The sequence below is a fragment of the Salvelinus namaycush genome, chromosome 10 (assembly GCF_016432855.1).
Source record: "Salvelinus namaycush isolate Seneca chromosome 10, SaNama_1.0, whole genome shotgun sequence".
In the NCBI taxonomy this organism is placed as follows: Eukaryota; Metazoa; Chordata; class Actinopteri; order Salmoniformes; family Salmonidae; genus Salvelinus; species Salvelinus namaycush.
In genome coordinates, this window is record NC_052316.1 from 49,036,360 (window position 1) to 49,053,786 (window position 17,427).

The 17,427-nt window shown below is 43.7% G+C and overlaps 1 protein-coding gene across 1 annotated transcript in view; it reads left to right on the forward strand.

Annotated features, from left to right (window-relative positions):
• The first annotated feature begins 1,214 nt into the window (after positions 1-1,214).
• LOC120054381 (E3 ubiquitin-protein ligase HERC2-like) overlaps positions 1,215-17,427 on the forward strand; it is a 29,066-nt gene continuing 12,853 nt past the window's right edge. The window contains exons 1-4 of the mRNA XM_039001793.1: positions 1,215-1,302; positions 7,593-7,702; positions 11,564-11,657; positions 13,111-13,242. Of these exons, the coding sequence (XP_038857721.1) occupies positions 7,631-7,702; positions 11,564-11,657; positions 13,111-13,242 (298 nt within the window). The 5' untranslated portion in view covers positions 1,215-1,302; positions 7,593-7,630. The remainder of the gene's footprint in view (positions 1,303-7,592; positions 7,703-11,563; positions 11,658-13,110; positions 13,243-17,427) is intronic.

The window sequence follows — 17,427 nt, forward strand, 5'->3', positions numbered from 1 at the left end:
AGAGAGAGCATACTTAAATTCACACAGGACACCGGATAAGACAGAAGTACTCCAGATATAACAAACTGACCCTAGCCCCCCTGCTACCATGCTGTGTTGCCATGTGTTGCTGCCTTGCTATGTTGTTGTCTTAGGTCTCTCTTTATGTAGTTTTGTGTTGTCTCTCTTGTTGTGATGTGCGTTTTGTCCTATATTTATTTTATATATTTTTTAATCCCAGGCCCCCGTCCCCACAGGAGGCCTTTTGTCTTCTGGTAGGCCGTCATTGTCAATAAGAATTTGTTCTTAACTGACTTGTCTAGTTAAATAAAGGTTAAAGAAAATAAATACAATAATTTTATTGTTGCTCTTTAATTATTTCTTATTCTTATCTCTTTTTTGTTGGTATTTTCTTAAAACTGCATTGTTGGTTAAGGGCTTGTAAGTGAGCATTTCACTGTAAGGTCTACTACACCTGTTGTATTCGGCGCAAGTGACAAATAAAATTTGATTTTAAACTATTATGCAATCAGTGAGTAGTAATGCTGCTGTATAATGTATTTTTGTATAATTGAAATTTAACCATCATTTATTAACTAGGAAAGTCAGTTAAGAACAAATTCTTATTTACAATGACAGCCAAACCCGGACGACGCTGGGCCAATTGTGCGCCGCCCTATGGGATTCCCAATCACGGCCGGATGTGATGCAGCCTGGATTCGAACCAGGTACACCAGTGACACCTCATGCAGTGTCTTAGACGACTGCACCACTCGGGTTACGTACATTAGGAAAATATGCCTCATTTAAAACATGATCATGTAGACAGACTACTTCAGCTAAAACATGCCAGGAGGTGAAGCTGTAAACTAGGCTACTTACTGGAGTGTTCCGCTGCACCGTACCCCATCTTTTAGATAGGACCCACCTAAAAATAATGAAACACACGCAGTGTTTGTATGATGCCATTAAGAGTGGTCACCCTCTGATTTGCCGTGAATGCAGCATTCTGTTTTGCTACGAAATCACGGTAACATTCATATGAAAACGTTAGTTAATGACCTAACGGGAACGTTCTCTAAAGTTGTAATAACGTTTGTTCAATAATTAGGCTTACTTCAAGGAAACAAGGGAGGAATGAAGGCTGCATGCAAAATATTCTAACACGTCCCGGTGACTGGCTAAAGTCTAGCTACGTCATCTGTTTCAATGCCCTGGATGGTTCAGCTGTCAATCATATGGGTCCAATATGGACGACCTGGTAATGCAGCAAAGCCCGTGTTAGGACTGGAGGGGCCAGAATATAATACGAAAAACTTGCAGGTAAGGACAAAATAATTGTATACATTTGTCGTATGAATGTAGATGAAGTGAGCGACATCGGCGAGTGTACAGGATGTGAAACGCTTCTGTCCTTGCATGTGTTATGACCTAGCGCGTTAGTTAGCTTGGATGCAGCTAGCCGCATCGCTAAAGTAAACTCATGTATTTGGTTAACGGCAACACTAACGCTAGTAGGATAACACAGCAAGTATCCAACAGTTTAGCTAAAACAAGTGTGTGGTAACTAGTGTAGATATGCTTTGTAGCTATAACGTCTTACTGTCGAAGTAAAATATAGCTAGCCAAACAGTAGCCTGCAGATCCGAACCGCTTGCTTACATCTGCACTACGGTCGGACATCATTCCTGTGTATATTATATAAAGACACCGCAGAGCCGGCGGTAGATATGTCTCGGAAAATGTACCTCTATCCAGGGATGAGAAATGCATTATACTCCGAATTGTCCAAATATGACAACTGATAACGTTACACGGAGAAGATTGAACGAAGGCTAGCTAGTTTTTCCGGAACACAGTCCTTTTTGTCCTCATGATAGATAGCAAGAAGCCACAGCAGCCATTTTGGAATGGCAGTGTCAGCCAATCAGCTCCTTTGTTGTTCAACGCGACCCCATTCCATAATGGCTGCTACTGCTAGCTAGCATGAGGACAATATCTGCTATTTACTTAAACTAGCAGTCGTTCAGCCTTTCGGTGTAATGGGACAATTCGGAGTACAACGCATTTCTCAAATCATAGTTTATTGGTCACGTTCACAGATGTGCAGATGTTATCGCAATAATGATTGTACCATGTTGTGTTGCTACCATGCTGTGTTGTCATGTGTTGCTGCCATGTTATGTTGTCTTAGGTCTCTCTTGTTGTGATGTGTGTTTTGTCCTATATTTATATTATTTCAAAAAATAAAATCCCAGGCCCCCATCCTCGCAGGAGGCCTTTTGGTAGGCCGTCATTGTAAACAAGAATTTATTCTTAACTGACTTGCCTAGTTAAATAAAGGTTAAATAAATAAATAAAAATCGCAGGTGCATCGAAATGCTTGTATTTCTAGGTCCAACAGTGCAGTAATACCTAGCAATAATAATACAAAAATACACATAATCCAGATAAATTTAGAAATATCAGAACGAGTAATGTCAGAGACCGGAATATAAATAAACTGAACAAAAATATAAACGCAACAATTTCAACGATTTTACTGAGTTACAGTTCATATAAGTCAGTCAATTGAAATAAATTCATTAGGCCCTAATCTATGGATTTCACATGGGGGTAGGAGCGCAAAGGCCCACCCACTGGGGAGCCAGGCCCAGCCAATCGGTATGAGTTTTTCCCCACAAGATGGCTTTATTACAGACAGAAATACTCCTCAGTTTCGTTAGGTGGCTGGTCTTAGACGATCCCGCAGGTGAAGAAGCCGAATGTGGAGGTTCTGGGCTGGCGTGGGTATATGTGGTTGTGAGGCTGGTTGGACATGCTGCCAAATTCTCTAAAATGACATTATGTCTTATGGTAGAGAAATTAACATTAAATTCTCTGGCAACAGCTCTGTTGGACATTAATGCAGTGAGCATGCCAATTGCACATTCCCTCAATTTGAGACATCGGTGGCATTGTGTTGTGACAAAACTGCACATTTTAGTGGTCTTTTGTTGTCCCCAGCACAAGGTGCACCTGTGTAGTGATCATGCTGTTTAACCAGCTTCTTGATATTCCACAACTGTCAGGTGTATGGATTATCTTGGCAAAGGAGAAATGCTCACTAACAGGGATGTAAACAAATTTGTGCACAACATTTGAGAGAAACGTGCTTTTTGTGCTAATGGAAAATTATATTTTTGTTCTGTGTGTGTGTGTGTAAGACAGAATGGACATGCATAGAAAAGGTGTGTACAGCACTAGTTACTGTGCCTTAAAGCATTTCTTCACATTTTATTGTGTTAAAGTGGGATTAAATGTATAAAAACAATTATTTTTTGAATAAAAATAAATAACTATTTAATAAAAATCTGATAACTAAATTCTATGAGTATTCAGACCCTTTGTTTAGGCATGCCTTAATTAATTCAGGAGTAACATTTGGCTTAACAAATCACATAATAAGTTACATGGACTCACTCTGTGTGAAATAATAGGGGTTGACATGATTTTTGAATGACTAACCCGTCCTCTGTCCCCCATACATACAACATCTGTAATTATTGAATTTCAAGCACAGATTCAACTACAAAGACCAGGGAGCTTTTTGAAAGCGCCATAAAGAAGGGCAGTGATTGGTAGATGGGCAACAATAGCAAATCAGACATCGAATATATCTTTAAGCATGGTCAAGTTAATAATTACGCTGTGCATTATGTATTAAACCACCTACTGAACTGCAGGACAGGAATGAAACTGCTCAGGGATGTTTCCATGATGTTACCATTTTAAAACAGTTACAGAGTTCAATGGCTGTGATAGGAGGAAACTGAGGATGGATCAACAACATTGTAGTTACTCCACAATAATGACTTAAATGAGAGAGTAAAAAGACGAATACAAATATACAGAATAAAAAATATTCCAAAACATGCATCTTGTATGCAACATGGCACTAAATACTTTAACTGACTTGCTAGTTAAATAAAGGTAAAATAAATAAAAATAATCTGGCAAAGGAATACACTTTTTAGGCCTAAATACAAAGTCTTATGTTTGGGGCAAATCAAACACAACACATCACTGAGTATCTGCCTCCTTATTTTCAAGCCTGGTGGTGGCTGCATCATGGTATGGGTAAGTGTGACATTGGCAAATACTGGGGAGTTTTTCAGGATAAAAATGCCAAATGTGTTTCTAATGTATTGACTCAGGGAGCTGTGTGTGTATATGTATACAGACTTTTTCCACATTTCCACATTTTGTTACGTTACAGGATTAAATCAAATAAAATCCTCAGCAATCTATACACAATATCCCATAATGACAAAGCGGAAAAACAGGTTTTGACATTTTTGCAGAAGTATTAAAAATCAAAAACTGAAATACCTTATTTACAAAAGTATTCTCAGACCCTATGAGACACGAAATGTAGCACAGGTGCATCCTGTTTCCATTGATCATCCTTGATGTTTCTACAACTTGATTGGAGTCCACCTGTGGTAAATTGATTGAACATGATTTGGAAAGGCACACACCTGTCCTATATAAGGCCCCACAGTTGTCAGAGCAAAAACCAAGCGATGAGGTCGTAGGAATTCTCCGTAGAGTTCCGTGACAGAATTGTGTCAAGACACAGATCTGGGGAAGGGTACCAAAATATTCTGCAGCATTGAAGGTCCCCAATAACACAGTGGCCTCCATCATTCTTAAATCGAAGTAGTTTGGCTGGCCGCCCGGCCAAACTGAACAGTCATGGGAGAAGGGCCTTGCTCAGGGAGGTGACCAAGAACCCGATGGTCCAGAGCTCTAGAGTTCCTCTGTGGAGATGGGAGAACTTTCTGGAAGGACAACCATCTCTGCAGCACTCCACCAATCAGGCCTTTATGGTAGAGTGGCCAGACGGAAGCCACTCCTCAGTAAAAGGCACATGACAGCCTGCTTGGAGTTTGCCAAAAGGCACCTAAAGACTCTCTCAGACCATGACAAACAAGATTCTCTGGTCTGATGAAACCAATATTGAGCTTTTTGGCCTGAATACCAAGCGTCACATCTGGAGGAAACCTGGCACCATCCCTACGGTAAAGCATAGTGGTGGCAGCATCATGCTGTGGGGATGGTTTCAGGGACTGGGAGACTAGTCAGGATCAAGGGAAAGATGAATGGAGCAAAGTACAGAGAGATCCTTGATGAAAACCTGCTCAGGATCTCAGACTGGGGCGAAGGTTCACCTTCCAACAGGACAACGACCCTAAGCACACACCCTAGACAACGCAGGATTGGATTCGGGGCAAGTCTCTGAATGTCCCTGAGTGGCCCGGCGAAGCTCCCCGTACAACCTGACAGCTTGAGAGGATCTGCAGAGAAGAATGGGAGAAACTCTTCAAATACAGGTGTGCCAAGCTTGTAGCGTCATACCCAAGAAGACTCGAGGCTGTAATCGCTGCCAAAGGTGCTTCAACAAAGTACTGAGTAAAGGGTCTGAATACTTATGTAAATGTGATTTTTTTATTTTTAATAAATCGGAAAAAATAAAATAACCTGTTTTTGCTTTAATCCATTTAGAATAAGGCTGTAACGTAAAATTATGATGGGAAAAGTCAAGTGGTCTGTATTGTCATTCTCAATGGATGTAAAAACAGACCTTGTTTACCTGCCGTTTTGAGGTGAAGAAAAATATAACTTTGAGAGGCTCCACAGCTCATTAGTGGTGGTGAGTTAAGACAATCAGAAATTCTATCACATGGGCACATTTGTAAGCCTACATTTGCGTGCAGGCCCGGTAGCCCAGACCTGTGTCCTTACTCAACATGGCCCGGTAGCCCAGACCTGTGTCCTTACTCAACATGGCCCGGTAGCCCAGACCTGTGTCCTTACTCAACATGGCCCGGTAGCCCAGACCTGTGTCCTTACTCAACATGGCCCGGTAGCCCAGACCTACTTCCGTGTCCTCAACATGGCCCGGTAGCCCAGACCTGTGTCCTTACTCAACATGGCCCGGTAGCCCAGACCTGTGTCCTTACTCAACATGGCCCGGTAGCCCAGACCTGTGTCCTTACTCAACATGGCCCGGTAGCCCAGACCTACCTCCGTGTCCTCAACATGGCCCGGTAGCCCAGACCTACCTCCGTGTCCTCAACATGGCCCGGTAGCCCAGACCTACCTCCGTGTCCTCAACATGGCCCGGTAGCCCAGACCTACCTCCGTGTCCTCAACATGGCCCGGTAGCCCAGACCTGTGTCCTCAACATGGCCCGGTAGCCCAGACCTGTGTCCTCAACATGGCCCGGTAGCCCAGACCCGTGTCCTCAACATGGCCCGGTAGCCCAGACCCGTGTCCTCAACATGGCCCGGTAGCCCAGACCCGTGTCCTCAACATGGCCCGGTAGCCCAGACCCGTGTCCTCAACATGGCCCGGTAGCCCAGACCCGTGTCCTCAACATGGCCCGGTAGCCCAGACCCGTGTCCTCAACATGGCCCGGTAGCCCAGACCTGTGTCCTCAACATGGCCCGGTAACTTCCGTGTCCTCAACATGGCCCGGTAACTTCCGTGTCCTCAACATGGCCCGGTAACTTCCGTGTCCTCAACATGGCCCGGTAACTTCCGTGTCCTCAACATGGCCCGGTAACTTCCGTGTCCTCAACATGGCCCGGTAACTTCCGTGTCCTCAACATGGCCCGGTAACTTCCGTGTCCTCAACATGGCCCGGTAGCCCAGACCCGTGTCCTCAACATGGCCCGGTAGCCCAGACCCGTGTCCTCAACATGGCCCGGTAGCCCAGACCCGTGTCCTCAACATGGCCCGGTAACTTCCGTGTCCTCAACATGGCCCGGTAACTTCCGTGTCCTCAACATGGCCCGGTAACTTCCGTGTCCTCAACATGGCCCGGTAACTTCCGTGTCCTCAACATGGCCCGGTAACTTCCGTGTCCTCAACATGGCCAGGAATGCTTCAAACAAAAGACCATTTAATAAATTGACAACTGATAAATGAAATAAACCAAAACTTGTTTTTCACAAGTTGTGAGTCTGCAAACGTGTCCCCTCCGACAATGAGAACAGGAAGACTGTAATAATAATAATAATAAATATTGAATGAATTAACAGAAATGACTGAAACCAACAAATGTTGTAGATTTAAAAGCTGCTGTATGTAAACTATATTGGGATAATACCACAACATAATGATGTTACAACATTAGGGCTGTTTTCCTGAAGAAGTTCAATTCTCTTCGGGGACGGTAACATACTTTATGTTTCTTTGGCCACGATGATAAGATGAAACGACTCAATATTGCCGTCTGCTGGCCTTTGGGCACGACAAACGGCTAACCGCATTGCGGGCTAGCTTCATCAGTTACCTAGCTCATGCGCTAGTTACCCCATTTTGTTTGCCATATGTCACGGCTCGGCTCTATGTGGCTGGCATTATGCAACCGTTTACTATCATTGGCCCCTAGAAAATAATGATTAAATTGTTAAAAATAGTCCTGCCCTTGTTACAAACATAGCTAGCTTGCAAACGTGTTCGCTAGCTGAGTATCGTCACCTAGGAAACAGGCTTTTTAAAATGTCAAAGGCAGTTAGCTGCTGATGTCCATATTTGTGTTGAAATATTAGTTATCTTTCCAGGGTTTGGTGCGGTTGCAGACAGGAGAGAAGACGTAAATATGCCTACTCCGTATTTTACCCTGGATGCCCAACTGAGGTTCCATGACAAATGGCTGAAGATAGACTTGCAGGTAAGACCACTGCCCTCTTCACTGCCACGAGACCTCTTGGCTGGAAAGCAGGCCTATTGTACAATGAAACGGTGAACCTTTTCGTTCTTACAACATCATGTCGACGCCACCTTTTTATTTAAAACCTTGAACGTGGAGGTAGATGTGCTTGCCTAGAGATGAACACCCTGCAGGGGTCGCCAACCCGTCCTCCTGCAAGGCTACTGGGTGTGTAGGCCTGATTCGAGGTTTATTTATTATGTTTGCTTTCAGTTCTCTTCTGTATTTTGGAGTAATCAAGTGAGACTGACTGGGCCTCTGATCTCAGATGGAAGATTAGCACAGTTAACCTGTGGTAGTGAATGGTATTATCGGTCTTCCTCAACCTGTCTATTTCCAATATGTTAAAGATAAATGAAGACATAGATTCCTCAGTAATGTGGTGGTCTTACCGTGTCTGCCAGCATGTTAGGTCGGTTTTGATCAAGGCAAGGTGCAGAACTCCAGGTCCACTGCAGCTTAAAGGGGATACTTCAGGATGTTGGCAATGATGCCCTTTTATCTACTTCCCCAGAGTCAGATGAACGTTAGCGCAATGACTAGAAGTCTATGGGTATCTGCCAGCAGAGTTGGCTAAATGGCCTCATTGACAAAGTCCTTGAAGTGTCCCTTTTTAAACATTCAAGCTGACTGTGTGAAATGATGCGATGTGATGTATGTGTTTATGTGTTTGTTTTTCTTCCCGACATTTGATCTAGTATTGCACAAGTATTCCCCTAAATGTTTGTTGCCATAATTAGACAGGCAGCTCTCAATGATGTCCAAGGGTGAATCCCAAATGGCAGCCTATTTCGTATGTAGGCCCATAGGGCTCTGATCAGAAGTAGTGCACTATATAGGGAATATGACTTGGATGTTCGTCTGCCTGGTGTCAACCATGTTATTGACATTGGAACCTGAATCTTTGAAAAGCCTGTTTTGGCTGTTAGTCCATTTAGTCAATAGGTCTTGGATTACTTTATGAAGCAATGTGAGTAGGGTAAGTCTATATTTCTTCACTCGTTGACACATGGACTGTCAAGCAGGCAGATCAGACTGTAAGAGGATCATTTGATTGCACTGTTTTCCAAGACTTTCATAATGACACGCTATTCATTCAGTCACTTCAGCGATATATCTGTCAACCTACTGCCCATGTTATGTCCCTGACAACATTATTCAACCTGCTGCCCATGTTATGTCCCTGACAACATTATTCAACCTACTGCCCATGTTATGTCCCTGACAACATTATTCAACCTGCTGCCCATGTTATGTCCCTGACAACATGATTCAACCTGCTGCCCATGTTATGTCCCTGACAACATGATTCAACCTACTGCCCATGTTATGTCCCTGACAACATTATTCAACCTACTGCCCATGTTATGTCCCTGACAACATTATTCAACCTGCTGCCCATGTTATGTCCCTGACAACATTATTCAACCTACTGCCCATGTTATGTCCCTGACAACATTATTCAACCTACTGCCCATGTTATGTCCCTGACAACATTATTCAACCTACTGCCCATGTTATGTCCCTGACAACATGATTCAACCTGCTGCCCATGTTATGTCCCTGACAACATGATTCAACCTACTGCCCATGTTATGTCCCTGGCAACATGATTCAACCTACTGCCCATGTTATGTCCCTGACAACATGATTCAACCTACTGCCCATGTTATGTCCCTGACAACATGATTCAACCTGCTGCCCATGTTATGTCCCTGACAACATTATTCAACCTACTGCCCATGTTATGTCCCTGACAACATTATTCAACCTACTGCCCATGTTATGTCCCTGACAACATTATTCAACCTGCTGCCCATGTTATGTCCCTGACAACATTATTCAACCTGCTGCCCATGTTATGTCCCTGACAACATGATTCAACCTACTGCCCATGTTATGTCCCTGACAACATGATTCAACCTACTGCCCATGTTATGTCCCTGACAACATTATTCAACCTACTGCCCATGTTATGTCCCTGACAACATTATTCAACCTGCTGCCCATGTTATGTCCCTGACAACATTATTCAACCTACTGCCCATGTTATGTCCCTGACAACATTATTCAACCTACTGCCCATGTTATGTCCCTGACAACATTATTCAACCTACTGCCCATGTTATGTCCCTGACAACATTATTCAACCTACTGCCCATGTTATGTCCCTGACAACATGATTCAACCTACTGCCCATGTTATGTCCCTGGCAACATGATTCAACCTACTGCCCATGTTATGTCCCTGACAACATTATTCAACCTACTGCCCATGTTATGTCCCTGACAACATGATTCAACCTGCTGCCCATGTTATGTCCCTGACAACATGATTCAACCTACTGCCCATGTTATGTCCCTGACAACATGATTCAACCTACTGCCCATGTTATGTCCCTGGCAACATGATTCAACCTACTGCCCATGTTATGTCCCTGGCAACATGATTCAACCTACTGCCCATGTTATGTCCCTGACAACATGATTCAACCTACTGCCCATGTTATGTCCCTGACAACATGATTCAACCTGCTGCCCATGTTATGTCCCTGACAACATTATTCAACCTACTGCCCATGTTATGTCCCTGACAACATGATTCAACCTACTGCCCATGTTATGTCCCTTACAACATATATACTTTTTCTATTTGGCTTGCTACTTTATTTTTTATATTTTTAATATGTCCCTACCTATTCATATTTTTATGTTTGACTGTTGGTGACCCTGCTGTAGTCTCTAATATATTGGGGATATTGACAAGGTCCAAATCTGGTTCTTTAAGAACAAGAGGCTTTATCAATCTGTCCAAGAATAACCCCTTTGGAAACATGCTGCCCTCTCTTCAATAATACTACTGGCACCCTATTCCCTATGTAGTGCACTACTGTTGACCAGAGCCCTATTCCCTATGTAGTGCACTACTGTTGACCAGAGCCCTATTCCCTATGTAGTGCACTACTGTTGACCAGAGCCCTATTCCCTATGTAGTGCACTACTGTTGACCAGAGCCCTATTCCCTATGTATTGCACTACTATAGACCAGAGCCCTATATAGTGCACTACTGTTGCCCAGAGCCCTATTCCCTATACAGTGCACTACTGTTGACCAGAGCCCTATTCCCTATGTATTGCACTACTATAGACCAGAGCCCTATATAGTGCACTACTGTTGCCCAGAGCCCTATTCCCTATATAGTGCACTACTATAGACCAGAGCCCTATATAGTGCACTACTGTTGACCAGAGCCCTATATAGTGCACTACTATAGACCAGAGCCCTATATAGTGCACTACTGTTGCCCAGAGCCCTATTCCCTATATAGTGCACTACTGTTGACCAGAGCCCTATATAGTGCACTACTGTTGACCAGAGCCCTATATAGTGCACTACTATAGACCAGAGCCCTATATAGTGCACTACTATAGACCAGAGCCCTATATAGTGCACTACTGTTGACCAGAGCCCGATATAGTGCACTACTATAGACCAGAGCCCTATATAGTGCACTACTATAGACCAGAGCCCTATATAGTGCACTACTGTTGCCCAGAGCCCTATATAGTGCACTACTATAGACCAGAGCCCTATATAGTGCACTACTATAGACCAGAGCCCTATATAGTGCACTACTATAGACCAGAGCCCTATATAGTGCACTACTGTTGCCCAGAGCCCTATTCCCTATGTAGTGCACTACTGTTGACCAGAGCCCTATATAGTGCACTACTGTTGCCCAGAGCCCTATTCCTTGGCCGTTGTCGTTATGTTCTGAAAGACACAGTATAAACTCTAAGTTGCTGTGTTTTCCTATGGCAGCGAGTGTTCTCTGCAGAAGGGCTGAGTGAGATGTGGAATGAGATGGTGAAAGATGAAGAGATCACTTTCAATGGAGAAGAATCGGCTCACCCAGGTAGGAACTACAATACCCATCTACCCTGTACCTTTTCATGACTACAATACCCCTGAACCTTTAAAATATAGTAGTAATTTTCTGAGTGTAGGATTTTCAGGTTTCTTCCCCAGGAATGTAAGAGGGGCACCATCTTTTGGACTTTGCTCTGACAGGTTTACGTAGTGGTGCAGTAATCCCCTTCCACTGTGAAAAACATAATGTTAGAAAATGCCTTGCGTTTATAATATATATTACAATTGTGCAACGTTTCATGTCGTTCCATATGATCAAAATAAACAAACTTCTGCTACAAGGGGACATCTTTGTCCCAGCGAGCCGTGGTATTAGACTTAATTCTAATATAATAAACACAGAAATACGAGCCTTAGGTCATTAATTAATATGGTCAAATCCGGAAACGATAATTTCGAAAACAAAACGTTTGTTCTTTCAGTGAAATACGGAACCGTTCCGTATTTTATCTAACGGGTGGCATCCCTCAGTCTAAATATTCCTGTTACATTGCAAAACCTTCAATGTTATGTCATAATTACGTAAAATTCAGGCAAATTTGTTTGCAACGAGCCAGGCGGCCCAAACTGTTGCATATACCCTGACTCTGCGTGAACAGAAATAAATAAAGCGTTGTAATGATAACTGGACTGGTACTTTCCCAGAAACAAAATGAAATGTTAACTAGCGTCAACGTTGCCTTTGCCTACCTGGCAGAATGATATCATGATTACTTCCATCAATCCAGTGGCCATTTAGTTTTGAAAACTCCATCACGTGTGTTACAGAAACACAGCTAACTAGATGCTAGATGGGCGCTTGAATTAAAAACTACACAGCAACAACAAATATGGATGTTTCCCAGTCTTCAAAAGTGGCGTCCTGATCTGGTTTTTGTTGTGTACTTAAAACATTCAAGTTCGTTGTTGTTCAAAGTTAGATTCTGAGAGCTAAATACTGAGGAAAGTGGCAAAATGCCTAACCTGACCCTCACACACACACACACACACACACACACACACTCGCACACTCTCATATTCACTCACTCACTCACACACACATGTGAACACACTGTGAATGACTTGAGTTGCTCTTGCCAGGCCCTCATACCTATGCTCCCTGATCTGTTGACCATTGAAAAATGAAATTGCTAGTATAATTCTAGGAAAATATTTTAAATATGAATGAAACTTAAATAATTCATTTGTACTTAATCACTGTGTTTGCTACTTTGTTTGTTATCATTTAAGACTCTGGATTTGCAGGAAATGGCAGTTACAGGTGTTTCAAATCTGTGTGTCCAACGCATCACTCATCACATCACTCATCAGCCCCACCATGTTAAAGAAGCCAGGATGTATTGTTTACCTAGGAGCTAGGATGCTAGGAGCTAGGATGCTAGGAGGCTATGAGATAAATGTGATGGTTCTGTAATGCTGTGTATGTGCCCTCCCTCCAGAAGACTGCACGGATTGCTTCGGTACTCAGAAGAAGGATGAATCCAACGATAAAGAGAAGAAGGAGGAGGAGGAAGTGTCGACATCTGTCCATCACTCTATCATCGAGACGTGGGACTGGGGACGGCAGCCAGGTGGGTGGGATCTGTTTATCCTGGACAGAGCTGAGTAAACACGTTCTCTGTAAATGGTGACTTGACTTTAGGGTTGCAAAGGGTCGGTAACTTTCCATGGGAAGTTGAGCCCTGGAATTTGGGGAATTTTGCTTAAATTCATTAAAAAAAGTTAGCTTATAACATTGAATATTTTTTGTGGGATACACATAAGACAATTCTAGGTCTTGTGGCATATTTTGGTTAAACTGTCCCCAATTCAATGGGATCGCAACCCTCTGTATGCACAGTGCATTCTTCCATCACATGTACAGCTGATTCTCAAGATCTTGCACACAAATGAGATGCTATTGAGCCCACACTACTACACTGTCTGAGCCAAGGACTACATGCTTTCTGGTAAGTTTTGATTACAATACTGGGTGGGGTGAAGATATTTTATATGACAACTAGTAAATAGTAGCTTACAGCAAAGTGTGTTTTAAATAATTTCTAACTTGTTAACAATTTCTGCTAGTTAGTTTTTGCTACCATGTGGGTTTTAGCTTGCTTGAGTCTGCTAACTGAGGAGTGTTAATTCACCTGTTTCCATACATATTTAATTTTAAAGCATTTATCTTACTAAGGAGTTGTTTAATCTAACTGATTAACTATTTATCTGTACATGGAATTGTATTTGTTTAGTTTTTTTGCTCATTGTTTTCTAATATTTACAGGAAAATGCCACGGGCACTGTCTGATGTGTGGAGACATTTCACTGCAGCTAATGTAGAAGGAAAAGCTGTGTACATTTGCAAATACTGTGCCAAATCATATGTGAAGAATGTAACAAAGATGCAGAACCGTCTGGCCAAGTGCATAAAGTTCCCTCAGCGCTCACAACAAGCAACCTCTGACAAAAGTCCCTCTACTTCTATTCGAGGTGAAAATGATGAATCAGACACCTTATCGATGGCAACAGCTCATGGTCCTCCTAGAATCAGAAGGTTATTTGTCTCAATGGAGGAACGTAGTCAGAGAAATGCTGATGAATGTCTTGCTGGAGCTGTGTATGCAACTGGTTCACCTCTGATGCTCACAGACAATGTGTATTGGAAGAGATTTCTGAATGTTCTTCGCCCAGCATACACCCCTCCAAACAGACATGCTTTATCTACTAATTTGCTGGATGCAGAGTTCAAGCGAAGGTCAAGCAAATCATAGAGAAAGCAGACTGTATTGCAATCATCTCTGATGGGTGGTCGAACTGATGGGCAAGGAATAATTAACTACATCATCTCCACCTCTCAACCAGTATTCTACAAGAGCACAGACACAAGGGACAACAGACACACCGGTCTCTACATTGCAGATGAGCTGAAGGCAGTCATCAATGACCTTGGACCACAGAAGGTATTTGCACTGGTGACAGACAATGCTGCGAACATGAAGGCTGCTTGGTCTAAAGTGGAGGAGTCCTAACCTCACATCACACCCATTGGCTGTGCTGCTCATGCATTGAATCTGCTCCTCAAGGACATCATGGCACTGAAAACAATGGATACACTCTACAAGAGAGCCAAGGAAATGGTTAGGTATGTGAAGGGTCATCAAGTTATAGCAGCAATCTACCTCACCAAGCAGTGTGAGAAGAATAAGAGCACCACATTGAAGCTGCCCAGCAACACCCTTTGGGGTGGTGTTGTCATCATGTTTGACTGTCTCCTGGAGGGAAAGGAGTCTCTCCAAGAAATGGCCATATCACAGTCTGCCGATATGGACAGCCCCATCAAGAGGATCCTCCTGGATGATGTATTTTGGGAGAGAGTGGCAAGTAGCCTGAAACCTATAGCAGTAGCCATTGCACGGATTGAGGGAGACAATGCCATCCTGTCTGATGTTCAGACTCTGCTTGCAGATGTAAGAGAAGAAATCCGTACTGCCCTGCCCACTTCACTGTTGCTCCAAGCAGAGGAAACTGCAGTTCTGAAATACATCAAAAAGCGTGAAGACTTCTGCCTGAAGCCCATACACGCCGCAGCGTACATGTAGGACCCCAAGTATGCTGGCAAGAGCATCCTGTCTGGTGCAGAGATCAACCAGGCCTATGGTGTCATCACTACCGTGTCTCGCCACCTTGGTCTGGATGAGGGCAAGGTTCTTGGCAGTCTGGCGAAGTACACTTCCAAGGAGGGGCTTTGGGATGGAGATGCAATATGGCAGTCGTGCCATCATATCTCATCAGCCACCTGGTGGAAGGGACTTTGTGGATCTGAGGCTCTTTCCCCTGTTGCCTCCATCATTCTCCAAATCCCACCAACATCCGCTGCCTCAGAGCGCAACTGGTCCTTGTTTGGGAACACACACACCAAAGGATGCAACAGGCTGACCAATATAAGGGTTGAAAAATTGGTGGCCAACCGGGCAAATTTGAGGCTATTTGAGCCGACAACTAGCCATCCTCAACAAGGTTGGAAAGGGACAGTGAAGATGAGGCGTCAGTCTGATGGACATTGAGGAGGTCCAGGGAGAAGACATGGAGTCTGATGTTCAAGAGGTGGACATTGAGGAGGTCCAGGGAGAAGACATGGAGTCTGATGTTCAAGAGGTGGACATTGAGGAGGTCCAGGGAGAAGACATGGAGTCTGATGTTCAAGAGGTGGACATTGAGGAGGTCCAGGGAGAAGACATGGAGTCTGATGTTCAAGAGGTGGACATTGAGGAGGTCCAGGGAGAAGACATGGAGTCTGATGTTCAAGAGGTGGACATTGAGGAGGTCCAGGGAGAAGACATGGAGTCTGATGTTCAAGAGGTGGACATTGAGGAGGTCCAGGGAGAAGACATGGAGTCTGATGTTCAAGAGGTGGACATTGAGGAGGTCCAGGGAGAAGACTAGGAAGTCTGAGAGGAAGACAACCAAAGCTTTAGTTTCTAGACTATCATTTTACAGATGTATGTTGAAAACGTTTTTGGGAGATGCGATGGATCATTGGGGATCAATATTCCCTTTCTTTTGTTGTTCAGTGAATTCATCCCGTGTGAAGAGTCAACTCATTTAAATAAAGTTCAATTCGTAACTAAATTGTTTTTTGTTATGGAAATATTTAATCATTTGTAATGAAGTCTACTTATGATAAGGTAAAATGTTTATGTTTCTGTCTCCATATGATATGGTAAATATATCCAATGGTATAAACATATACATTTTAAACGGTATTAATATTAATTTGCATATATTCCCGTTAATTCCCACGGAAAGTTTCCACCTCTGAATATTCCCCAAAATGTGCAACTCTACTTGACTTGAGTCTACAACCTACTTGCTGCTGTTTAGGTCTGAGATGTTGTTGTCTCAGACGAAATCGTCACAATCATGGTTTTAAATAATGCATCTCTTGCTAATAGCAGTTCTGACATCAGACGTTGTAGCTGCTTTTTGTTTTTTATACAAGCCCAGAGGATAATGTAATGTTAAAATGCAGTGCTGTGTTGGCAGCAACGGACTCTCCACTTCTAAATGTGACTGAGATATTGGAATCGTGACCCTTTCCCCACCTGGCTGTCTCCTCTATATGAAGTCAGACTGGTCTCCTGCTGGTGTGGTGTGCCTCTCCTGGCACGCGAGGTGTGACTGGACTATCAAATGACTGGACTATCAAATGACTGGACAGACTGCATGCCAGGAGGGTATGTCTAGTGTTTACTCTAGGTACCAGTCCAACTCCAGCACCAACCCCCACGGTATGCTCTGGTGGGTCTGGTCCTATCCCCAAACCCCACGGTATGCTCTGCTGGGTCTGGTCCTATCCCCAACCCCCACGGTATATTCTGCTGGGTCTGGTCCTATCCCCAAACCCCACGGTATATTCTGCTGGGTCTGGTCCTATCCCCAAACCCCACGGTATATTCTGCTGGGTCTGGTCCTATCCCCAAACCCCACGGTATGCTCTGCTGGGTCTGGTCCTATCCCCAAACCCCACGGTATGCTCTGCTGGGTCTAGTCTGGTCCTATCCCCAAACCCCACGGTATGCTCTGCTGGGTCTAGTCTGGTCCTATCCCCAAACCCCACGGTATGCTCTGCTGGGTCTAGTCTGGTCCTATCCCCAAACCCCACGGTATGCTCTGCTGAGTCTAGTCTGGTAGATATGTGGTAGTAGTGGTCTGAGGTAACACACTTAATGTATTGTAGATATGAGGTAGTAGTGGTCTGAGGTAACACACTTAAT